The sequence below is a fragment of the Colossoma macropomum genome, unplaced genomic scaffold (assembly GCF_904425465.1).
Source record: "Colossoma macropomum unplaced genomic scaffold, Colossoma_macropomum, whole genome shotgun sequence".
Lineage (NCBI taxonomy): Eukaryota > Metazoa > Chordata > Actinopteri > Characiformes > Serrasalmidae > Colossoma > Colossoma macropomum.
The window spans coordinates 13122566-13134752 of NW_023494790.1; the positions used below are offsets into that span (position 1 = coordinate 13122566).

At 38.2% G+C, this 12187-nt stretch overlaps 1 protein-coding gene across 2 annotated transcripts in view; it reads left to right on the forward strand.

Annotated features, from left to right (window-relative positions):
- Nucleotides 1–12187, forward strand: part of prkg1b (protein kinase cGMP-dependent 1b) — a 165958-nt gene that overhangs the window by 8634 nt on the left and 145137 nt on the right. For both annotated transcript variants that reach the window (XM_036572204.1, XM_036572203.1), the window contains exon 2: nt 8969–9135. In XM_036572204.1, coding sequence (XP_036428097.1) covers nt 8969–9135 — 167 coding nt within the window. The remainder of the gene's footprint in view (nt 1–8968; nt 9136–12187) is intronic.

Here is a 12187-nt window from a genome sequence, read left to right on the forward strand (position 1 = left end):
CCCCCCACCAACTCTTGGAATATTGGCAGTCTGATTTAGAAATTCCCCAAGCAACAGTATGGGATATTGTTAAATCCTGAAAGCTTGACAGAGGTACCCCAGCCTTGTTATAGTTGCTACACCATGACTTGACAATTAGAATTTAGAGGAGGAGTTTAGTGAAAGGTGCGCTTCGGTCGGTTTGCTTTAATTTGAAAGTGCATTATGTTCTTTTGGATATGTTAGGAAAAACAGTTTACTGATTCTTCAAAGCATTGAATATTGGTACATTAACACAAAAAGTAGCAGTTAAAAGATTTAGGACATTTTACTTTGAAATGTAGTGGAGCAAAAAAACAGTTTTTAAAAAATGTAAGTGCTTTAATAAATTACATGTACTTAAAAAGTGCTTAAGTGCAGTAATAAAGTACATGGACTTACTGTCCACTCCTGATTAGAATAAGGAGGTAAATATGCAGAAATAGATATCATGATAATACATAATCTGCCTTCTTTGGTCCAAAGAATGATGTATTTTTCTCTGTGTGATATGCCCATTAAAAGATTCCTGTAGTTAATGTAATTTAATTCTGAAGTGATACAAAATAAAGGCTTAAATGCGCTTTGAGGAAGAATGTGTGTGCATGTGTGGCTTTGAACAGATAACACAGAAAAGCCATTGTGCTCCTAATCCCCTAATATATTATATCAGTGTTATAACAGAGTTGTTGCGTGCCCAACGATTATCTATCTTTGAAACTATTTTTAAAACCATGTGGGCTGGAAAAAATGAGAATTTGTTCTTCGGCTAGTGTCACAGCATCAGGTTGCTATGCCTGAAGCAACATTGTGAACCGTTGCAGAGACAATTGTTTTGCAGCTTATCAAGGTTCCTCAGGGAATGGTCTCAGATGCAGGATGCACACAAGAACCCTGTATTTGCTCTGTTACATTTTGGCATTGACAGATCCACTATTAAATGTTCTTTGACTGACCTTCTTCTCTACAGCGTGACATTGAAATACCAAAAAAAAGCATGTGCAGCGGCTTAAATTAAAACTGAAGCCAATCAAGAAAAAAAAATTCTAGATGGTGTGGCCTAGACGTACCACTCTTCCATTACAAACAGAGAAAATAAAAACTTATATTACATAGAATCCAGTTCAAAATGATCCTATGCTGAAGCAGAAATGGGTCCTACAGCATGACTTGCGTTGAGTCATCAAAAACGATCATCTCTGGACTTTGGGTGAGGGTATTGTTCTGTCTCTCTCTGTCCGAGGCCCCTGTAAAGGGTTTCTTTTTTTTCGGAATGTATCCATCCCTGAGAGCATACTTTCTCCTTTTAAGGCAGTTGTTCAGAGTTGGGCTACCAGACCTTGCAGACGTAAATCTTTTTTAAACAAAAGAGTGAAGGGGAGGCTAAGAAATACACTATAAACTACAGCCTGCAAAGAGACTGGATGGCCAAGCAGAGGAAGATGATTGCAACATGTACTGTGAGTGTCCTGACCTACAGTAGATGCCAGATTGTCTGAGGGTTATTCAGCCTGGGTTAACAAAGCCAGACTCCATCTGGCTAAATATCACATCAGCATTCCTCCAAGTAGGCTGCCAGGATGCTCTAATGATGTCCCCTCATATCAAAGGCTCTGATTCAATTTGAGGATCCTGACTAGAGGTGGCATTTCATTTGCTTTCACTATGGTCACCCCCTTCAAAGCGGCTTTGGGTGGCTTTGGATGGGGCTGGTCTTGAAACGCAAGCCACCACCTGTGGTTTCCAGCTCAAAAGAGAAACTTTGGTGCTCTGCTGTGTCGGCTCCTCTAATGTCACTAATGAACAACAGGAGGAAACTGAATCTTTGGCCTCCACAAAAGCCTAATGAAGTGCCAGTATACCTTTTACTAGTGCTTGTCTTGGTGCTTATTGAGAACTAATGCACGGTTGTGTTTGCTTGAAGTGTTTGATCCTGATTGAAGAGCGGCTGAAGTACCGATTTTGATCAAACGGCTGACCTTGTTTTGGTGTATTAGTTAGAGATTCTTTAGTTACAGTCCTTTAATGTTGAATATTGTTCAGTACCAATACTTGTATTTTAATATATGATACAGTCCCCCAAGTACACTTCAAGTATATTGAAGTATATTAAAACCGTTCCAGGTTAGAAATGCGCAGCCAACAGTTGCTCCATTTTTAGGATGAGCATAGTGTGACACTCTGAACAAATGTTTGTTGTTTACTTTCTTAAAACTACTGTTTAATGTGTATGCTGTATGTGTTATATATTAAATTATTGATTGATTGACTAGTCTGTTTATATTGGCTACCAGCTACTTTTTACCACAGTAAAATCACTTAATGTTGTCATAGTGGGCTATGCTATGAATCTTGCATGAAACAAAAACTTGTCATAAAAACACGTCTTTTCACAAAGTACTGTAAATATCGCTTAAAAGAAATGGGAAAATACTGCAAGGAAATTTAAATGTAAAAAAGCTGCCTTTTGCTGTTAATTAACAGTATTGTGAAAGTGATGTGAATTGTAAATTTATGTTTCTGTGTTACTTAAAAAGCTCATATGGGGTCCAGGTGTAATTGCATTTACAGAAGTAGACTTCTGTGTAACAGTTTTCTACTGGCAACGTCTTTTTTACAGGATTTTATTAAACAGTGCAGTGTGAATATGCTGCAATTTCACATTGCTCTAGCACGAAGTAGCCAGCTCCTTTTGTCATGGCTTTAAACGTAGCCTGTGCTGCTCACTCATGCTGTAGATTGTGGATGAAGTCTGTTTATGGCTTCTCAGTGGTGTTAATCAAAGAATCAGAATTGGATCTGGTGTAATATAGCTAGTATCAGATCCATTAAAATATGCCAGGGTAGTCTCTGGTACTGATCCTTTTGACCGGATCAGGATATTCCTAGCATTAGTCCGCAAATTCATTTGCTTACTTTCATCTCTTTCTTGTTTGGCACAGTGGTAGCGCTGTCACCTCACAGCAAGAAGGGCCTGGGTTCGTTTCCCCCGGCCGGGTGACCTGGGGTCCTTTCTGTGTTCTTCCTGTGTCTGTGTGGGTTTCCTCCAGGTACTCCGGTTTCCTCCCACAGTCCCAAAGACAGGCAGTCAGGCTAATTGGATATGCTAAATTGCCCCTAGGTGTGTGTGTGTGGATGTGTATGTGTGTCTGTCTGTCTGTCTGCCCTGCAGTGGACTGGTGACCTGTCCAGGGTGCATCCTGCCTTCCGCCCAATGACCACTGGGATAGGTTCCAGCACCCCCCGCAACCCAGAAGAATAATTGTTTTAGAAAATGTGTGTATGTGTCTCTTTCTCTTTAAAATGATAATTTGGTAAAAACAAATGAAATTCACACAGTTTTCCCCTTACTTAATGTAGATAGTCAGTTGAGACATGTTTAGTGTCCAAAGTTGGCCTCTTTGCACTGAAGCTGTGAGGCTAATGTAGCTAACAAGTAATAGTAGCTTAGACCTCACCAATTTATCATGCAAAGTTCATGCTAAGAACATGTTAGACCACAAGCTTTAAGCTTGCTGGCTCTGTACAATAGGAGGAGTGCCTTCTTGCACTGTATAACATACTGCTATCTTCAAAGAACAGACCAAAAATATAGACAATACTACTCTTTCATCTCTGTGAAATACTTTTGACTACTGTTGTGTTAAGAGGCAAATAGTACAAAAAAAGATTTTTGCAGACCCCTCACTTTAAACGTTTGGCTGTAATCCAAGCGCCAAGTAGGTATCTCAGAATCTCAGAACAGAGGAGCCAAACTAGACAAATGAGGAAAAAAGTTGGGCACTTGCCTGGACGCAGAGTAGCTCCATAAATCACCAGTGAACACTCATTTAGGTCAGACTAGTTTAGTATGTGAGCTGGGGTTCAGAGCGTAATCTCAGCAAGACAGCGGTGATAAATGATTTACGGATGTGTGATTTGCCATTCAAAATATGGCGTGATGTGCATGATCTATGGTGGTTAATCTTTATGACTGATCTATGACAGACAGTCACACAAGGAATAGAGCATTTGAGTTAAAGTAAGTTTTCCCATTCTGTATACTGTGGGTTACACCAGATATGAGATTGTAATACCACCCATAGTGCTAATAGTGCCATTGTTTGTTACATTTGCAGTGGCTCTTTTAGTCTGATTAAATGAACCTGAGCTTTTGTCACACAATACCCTCTAATACTTTCAAAGGAAGCTCTCAAAGACTAATCTTCTCAGTGCTTTATCTTCCTTTTTTGGTTCCCATTATTGTCATTCATTGCCTACTGGAGTCTGTGTGAAAATAGTAGGTTGTCTGAATATGATCTCTTTATTGAGTATAGAAAGTGGTGGGTGACTCAGTACATCTCCTGTTAATTCCAAGCATATTGAGTTGTTCAGGTCAACTTTCCATTTTGTGGTAACATAATTGGATAGCAAAGATATAAGTATGATACTTGCAGTGAATCGCATGTTCATAATCACATCTTAATTAAGAGTGTATCTCCATATTATTACCCATTGTGGCTCTTATTGCAGCTGCAGGCAAAGATGAAGTCATTAACGAGCAACTCATTAGAACTTTAATACAGCTCAGCTATGCTGGATAACATACACCATGACTGCTCTTATTTACCAGCCTTGATGGCGTTCAGTTCAGTCTGAGGGCAGTAGTGAAAAAAAGAAATCATGCTGTTGATCATGCTGTTGTTCTAACAGATTCTGTGAAAGGGAGCAAAGCACTGACACTTTGTGTCCTCAGCCTCAGCAGGCTAACACTTTTCGAGTTCATATTCACTATTCCTTAGTGCCCTGGATGAGTGAGGAAGCGAGAGGGTTCCTAATGCACTGCATACAGAAATCATTTATCCTAGCTTTGGCAGATACACAGTTTGTTGATAAATAGGCTGAAATGACTGTCTTATAAAAACTAAGGTTTCCTAAATGTCTTGCTTTAACATATGGTTTAAGAAAAGCATTCAGTTGGGATAGAACTTCTACATCATGTGCAAGTTCTTTTAAAAGCTTTCTTCAAATGTGCACATCTCATTTAAATTGGTTCTTTACAGGACTTTCCATTGAATGTGATGCTCTTATTGCTGCAGAATGAAACTATGAGCTGTGTGGAAGTTTTTCAAGGTTTCAGCAGGTAGCAACAGAATTGTAGTGTCCACTAGGCGTGCACTGAGACAATTTCTTCTCTCCTGACACCGATTCTGGAGATGAACTCAGGGTATCAGCAGACAAGCGCTGATCTGATACCAATGCTCTGTTAAGGCACTCATGTTTCATAGTAGCAAAGTACATTAACATAAATGAGTTCGACTAAAAAACTACCGAAAGTGGATCAGTCACGTTTGACCAGTTTCTGATTCGTTTAGTAAGGTTATTATTGGTGCAGCTACTGATCCAGTGTATTGGGTTTTAAATGTATCAGTCCAGTGATCTGTATAGGAATATGTGGCAGCTAGCATCACTTTGAGTTTTAACACTCACTGTACTTACGTAGTGTAACCGTCTCATTGTTGGGCCTTTTGTCGCAGGGTTGCGAATTTGATCCCTGGCGATGTCTGGTGATGGTGATCTGTGGTAAGGAGTCCACGACAGCATAACTGACCTTGCTTTCTCTGGGTTCGCATGATGGGCCTTCTCATCATCACCCAGACCGATTGCAAGTCAACACAAACATCCGTTAGTTGAAGTTAGTGTTCTCATCCGTTAACAGGTGTTTAAAAAGAAGCAGTAACCGGCTTCGTGTGACTTTGAGAAAGCACGTGCTTGACTTCTCCTTCTAAGCTGGGTAGCATTGTGTGATGGGACTGGTCAAGAAAAATGTTCAAGAAATTTAGATAAAAATCCCTTGCCCCCCCAAAAACATTCTACATTTACATATTTAAATGGACTCAAGGTTATTAAACTTCTTTGTTGACTGAAATTTAAATATTATGTTCTGTTCAGTTGAATGTGAGACAACAACCTAGTAGTTGTTTTTATCAGAAGATATACACTTTTCTTCTTATAGTAATTTTTTTTTGTTTATTTAATCACCAACAAGCATTTTTACCAAGTTTTTTCTTTTAAAACTCTTCAAACACCTCCCTGCAGAGACATGAAGATTGACACAATGGTTTACAGTTAACAAACACTGCAAATGTGTCTCAAACTGCACTGATTCCATTATCACTTTGTCAGTCACAAAAGAAAAGCTAACAACAGTTAATTTGTAGCATTAAAGTGGATCCACTATTTTGTATAAATCTGTGAAGCAGTAAAGAATTATTTGCTGTGCATTTTGTTTTGTATTGTAATTAGTTTATTGTTCTGTGGTTGATCATTTGCAGTTTTTCTCCATCGCTAAAACACATATAACAACACGAGGGTTGACTTAACCTTCACTGTCACTTTCTTAGCAAAGCAGAAATGTCCTTTTGCAAGTATGTTAACTTTTTCTCACTGATTTCAGTCATTTTATAGAGTTGGCTTTGGTCTTTCTTCCACCTTGCCATCAATGATGACATGGTTTATAATTGTTCTGAATTTCACTGGTAAATTCACTGTAAATTGTCTGAATTTCACTGTAAAACTGGTTTGAATGTGAGGCCTGCTGTTTGAGCTCCCTTTACTTTATTGCAGTCTGTCCCTTTACTGATATTCTCAGGCTGAAGACTTGGCATTATTTTGGACAATGCTGCCCTCCAGCACTTGCACCTGTGTTTCAGAAGTATAGAAAAACAGAAAAAGGGAGTATATGTATATGGGTTTCTAAATATTTTGGGTGGAATCTTTTTTATGCTTTGTTTTTTTGCTGGGCTTATACTGTACATTGCTCTGGAATATGTATATCAGGTAAAGAATAGGTTTCACATTGTGATATTCCTACACTTTGGCAGGTTTCCAAAACTTTACAGTAACGTTTTAGCTGATAGAACAATAAGCAAACAGCACTGATGAAGGCTGAAACCTGTGAAACTGAAATCTGTATTTTATGTTTGGTCGGTGTTTAGTGGCTGATTGAATTGATTAACTCTCCGAATATTCAGTTTTTTAATGGAATAGTTTGATTTTGTGTCATGTGTTTAGTGTTTTTTGGAGGTTTGACCATTTTGCAAAGAAAATGCATTATTTTGGCCAGCATGCCTGTTTAGTATCTTGTGTTAACTGTTGTTAAATGGATGAAAGTGTTTAAGCAACTGAGAAAAACTTTAAACACTGTTTTGTGGGAAAACTTTTTTCAAAAGCTTATAACAAAAGAAAAACATCATAAAACAGAATGGTGTAGTACTAGATATTTTTGTTTCTAGCACTCCACAGGAACAAATGGAGTGATAGAAACAAAAATATCTAGTACTTAATCTAGCAAAAATAAATAAAAAAAAAAATGGACACGAATAAAGGTAGATGATAGTCTACCAGGTCTGCATCATTTTCTCAAGTTCTTGTCCACAACACACCTAATGTCAATGGACTATCCCAAAAAGTGACCCCTCTTTGTAGAACAGAGTGACTTTAGCCAGGTGGGAATCAGTTGTGATCAACTTATTTGCATGTCGCTGTTGTCGGAAAAATGATAACTTTACAGGAGAAGGAAAAAACATACTTTACTTTTAATGTAAGTCAAAGGAACCAGACTTTTTACCAAGTAATTTTGGGTCATTTCTTTTAGCCCATTCATCATGAAATTTACAAACATTATAAAGGGCAACAGGCATTTTCAAACTATGTCAAGAACTGAAAAAACGACAAAAATGGAGATACAAGGTTTTCTTCCGACAACAGTGTTATGTTCAATCTTCAGTTTGTTTCCATAACCATTGTCATGTTTTGAACTTTGATTGTTGTCCAGTGTAGTGTTTGTGACAGGCATGCCATTTATTTCCATGTTAGGTTTCGGCGTTAAGAGTAACAGTTGTGTAAAAGTGTATGTCAGCATTTGCAATCTGAGCTCCAGAAACACTCAGTTTCGCCAAAAGCTGAGACTGAGTGAGAAGTGAATGATAGAATTTTGGAAATTGTATTCAGTAAGTGCATATTTTATTCAAAGAGGGGAAAAAATATTCATAGTTTGGTCCAAAAAGACAGTTGTTGTGCTAGTGGCATGAAGTTTAAAAATAAAAGCACACAGTACTGAAAACTTGTTAGCAATCTTAAACTGCAATCTTAAATTGTCTCAGTCACAACAAGGTGTTAATTATTGGTTACAGTTATCAGTCCGGAAATTCCATACCAGTGCATCCCTAATCCATGCACCCTTTCGATCTATGCGGGGCTTCACCCATTTTTGTATTCTGCTTGAGGTTCGCTCAAGCAGATGTTCTATTTGCAGGCCCCAGAGAACATCATAATATCTTATCGTTGAAGGAAAGTGGTTTGATTTCTCTCAGGCAGACGGAGAGTCTCTCGCTTGCATTATTGGCATAATAAGATAATTAAAGTCAACTAGAGCATGGACAGAAAATAGTGGCTTCTAAAAGGCGCCTCTGAATACTGCTTCGCCGCAGTAATGCCAAGGCCTCCTGATGCACAATGAAACTGAGCTGCGCGGCACTCAGTCAATACTGGGGCTGCTGTTCAGTACTGCCCTAACTCTGTAATGAATGATTAATCCACTGATGAGAGGCGTCTCTGACTGCATTCACAAAGTCTAGATCTCAGGGTGGCTCTGTGATGTTTTTTTCTTCTAGAAGATCACCTTCTCTGGCTCATGGTCCCATCCTTGGAAATGGTTTTGCCACTAAAGTAGCACATGAAGAGTCTTTTTAAAAGCGTTAAAAGTGTTTTTTTTTAAAGTGTTGGGATGTGAACCATCTCACTTGGCTTGGTTGAAAGTCGATTGAATTCAGTCTGGGAGACTGAATTAATATCACTGAAATGTTGTTATTTTCATTCTCCCTCACAATAGTAGACTTCCATTTTCTATTATGCCTTTCATTATATGTCTTATTTGGTAATAAAAACATATTTCGTTTTTCATTTACAGGTCCAAGGAGTTAATCAAAGAAGCGATTCTGGACAATGATTTTATGAAGAACCTGGAGCTGTCTCAGATTCAGGAGATAGTGGATTGCATGTACCCGGTGGAGTATGACAAAGAGAGCTGCATCATTAAGGAGGGAGATGTGGGGTCCCTTGTCTATGTTATGGAAGGTAAGCAGCCACATATAGACAATCACCCATAATTTCTGCCAATATTAAGGTTCCACATGTTAAACAATATCTGCAAAAGAAAAGAATTGGTGCCCATATTGCTTTGAAGTTGCTTTTTATATTGTGGACACAAACCTCTAATGTGAGGACGTTGTTCATTTATAAGGTTTTTGATTGTCTCATTTTATAATTGCTCTTTACAGAGACAGACAGTCACAGGCTGAACACTCAAGCACAAAGCTGCATCATGTTTAATCTTAAAATGCCCACAAATCTAATGTTTAGCATTAGCAAATATTAAAACTAGGGATGCAGATTTTGACAAATTCTTTTTTTTGAAAAATAACCAGCTGTCATTAGTCAGTGATTAATTGCTAACCAACAGGCCTAATATCAAGGATGCAGCCCGTCAAAATATCGCTTACAAAACAGATAGTTCTGGTTCTGAATTCTGATTGGCTGAGCCATGCTCTTATGAGTGCAAACAGCAACTGAATTTTTTATTAATGTAGATTTTTTTTTGATTTTTCCCCAATTTTCTCCCCAGTTTAGTCATCTCCAGTTCCACCTACTAGTTAGGACTCCCCCAATCACACGATACCACCAGTGCTAGGAGGGCGAAGGCTAACACAGGCTTCCTCTGAGACCTGTGAAGCGCCACCACATCTTTTTGAGTTGCCACTCACGCAACGTCATTGGAGGAAAAGCGCCAACCGGCATTTCTGTTACGCCAGCTAACAGACGCCCGCGTTGAGTGATGGGGGAGAAGGGGGGCCATCCGACCCACCCAGAGACAGCAAGGCCAATTGTGCTGTCTTGGACTCCTGGCCACGGATGGCTGTAGCATCACCAGAGATCAAACTCGCGATCTCCTGATGATAGGGCCAACGCTTAGACGGTTGCGCCACTCGGGGGCCCCAGTGTAAAGATATTTAAAAGTATTCCCGGTATGGACCATTAGTGCCTGAGGTGGGACCAGGCATAAGCATGTATATGAAGGAATGGCTCGAAACTGTATTGAACTCACCGTATGTAAGAGCCATTTTTTGTTTAAACTGAGGGGCTGACAAATATATGTTTGAGTTTACATAAAAAAATTAAAAAGGTGACAAAATGAGTGGAGTATATAATCATGGGCTTTTGAGAGTTCTGTATTCTAAAGTTCTGGTTATATTTACCTCTCATTACTAGTTCATAAATAAAAAAAAGGAACATAAATGCTATGACTGGGGCTAGCTTTTGCTCAGCATACCTGTAGCTCTTGAAAGGCCACATCTCACTTTCACCACATCTCAGTTTCTTGAATTTTTGTTTCTTTAATGGGGGCTCATTTCCTGGACAAGAATTAAGCCTAATCATGGCCTTCAAGATGCATCTCCTACTGTGCCAAGTGTATTGAGTCAATCTTTAAACATCTGTTATGTTGTGTTTTGTGAATTTATACATTATTCAGTCGTGTTTTAGAGGTCAGCTCATTCCTGTATTTTGTGAGTGCAGCACAAGCCTTCAGCTTCAATTGTGGATTGAGGCACTTTAAATACAAAACTGCAGAAATATACTTGCGTTAGAGTTCTGGGCATCTTGTACTTTGTGCAAGAAGGCCAGGCTTAGTGGAGGTGCAGGAGTGGAGTGTAGGAGTCTTGGGAGAAAAGGGAGAAGACGTGGTGGGGTGTGAAAACTCATCAAAGAGAATTGTAGTGGTAGGGAGTGGAGATTATATTAGCTGGGAGGGAGTTTCAGATATAGATAAAGTTCTTCCGACTTGAGTTTTCGCACAACTTTTTTAACCCCTAGAAGTTATCATGAGCAATAACAACAGCATGTCATAAATACTTTTGTGTATAAATAGAATTTCTTTTTTTTTCTGTAGTTGTTCATTGAAAAATGCAGAGCAATTCTGTTAAAAATGCAGGTTCTAGATGGTTGTTTGTAATTGGCACATTTTTGCCACGTTAGATATTATTATCATTATTTGAATTTGATGAAAAAAAAACATTATTTACATTTTTGCAGTGCGTTTGTCATTTTATGATGTTAAAGCAAATGAAAAAAATTGAAAGTACAGACTCATACCAGTTAAATGTAAGTCAGTTGTAAATGGGATTTGTTATGAAACTAAGCATGTAATTAATTATGTAATTATGTCATCACATTTAAACTACATAGCAAAATGACAGCAATAACTAGCCTGCTACAGGTTAAATCTGGCTTTTCTCTTGGGATTAATGAATAATCATTTGAATTAAACCATTTGAGATGCACAGGTTGTGAATTTTTAAGGCCATGTACAATTCTGATTTCTTTACAGTCAAATAGTTGAAGGCTGATTTTTGTGGGGGGGGGTTTGTTAGTTAATTTTTTTTGTTTTTTTTAAATCTAAAACTCACACTGTGGGGGTTAAGTGAACACATGAACACACTAGCACATTTCCATCAACGATTAACCAAAGATAACATGCCAAAGAGAACATAAATGTCATTATTTGTCCTTTATTGTGCCAAACTGACATTTTAAATTCTTAAGCAAGCAATCAGTTGCCTATTTAAAAAATATGAATCAAATAAAGGCAGTTGGCTGTTTAGCACAATGACTCATGCATACTTATGCTCTGGTATTTGGCTGCAGGTCTAGCAGCAGCATTTAAATACGGTGCACTTACCTGACTTAGCTTATTTATATCATAAAACTGCAGCACAGATCAGGTTAAATGACTAATAAACTGCTCGATATTTTGGAGAAAAAAAATCTACCAATTCCAATCATGCATCCTTATAAACAATGATATTGTTAATTAATGAATAACTGACTTAATTGACAATTAATGTAATTGTAAAATATTTATCATGTCTTATAAGCAGCATTAATTCTGCTCTTTGACAGGACCTGATACCAGTGTATAAGGTGACCTTGACAAACATTACAGAAAGAGCTCTCAGCTGTTCTCTTTTGTCCCTTTTTGCAACATGTTGCTGTTGGAGGCAAAATTACGGTCATTACTGCTTTAATTCTCCTAAACTTTTCCATAATTACAATTAAAAATGACTCTATTAGA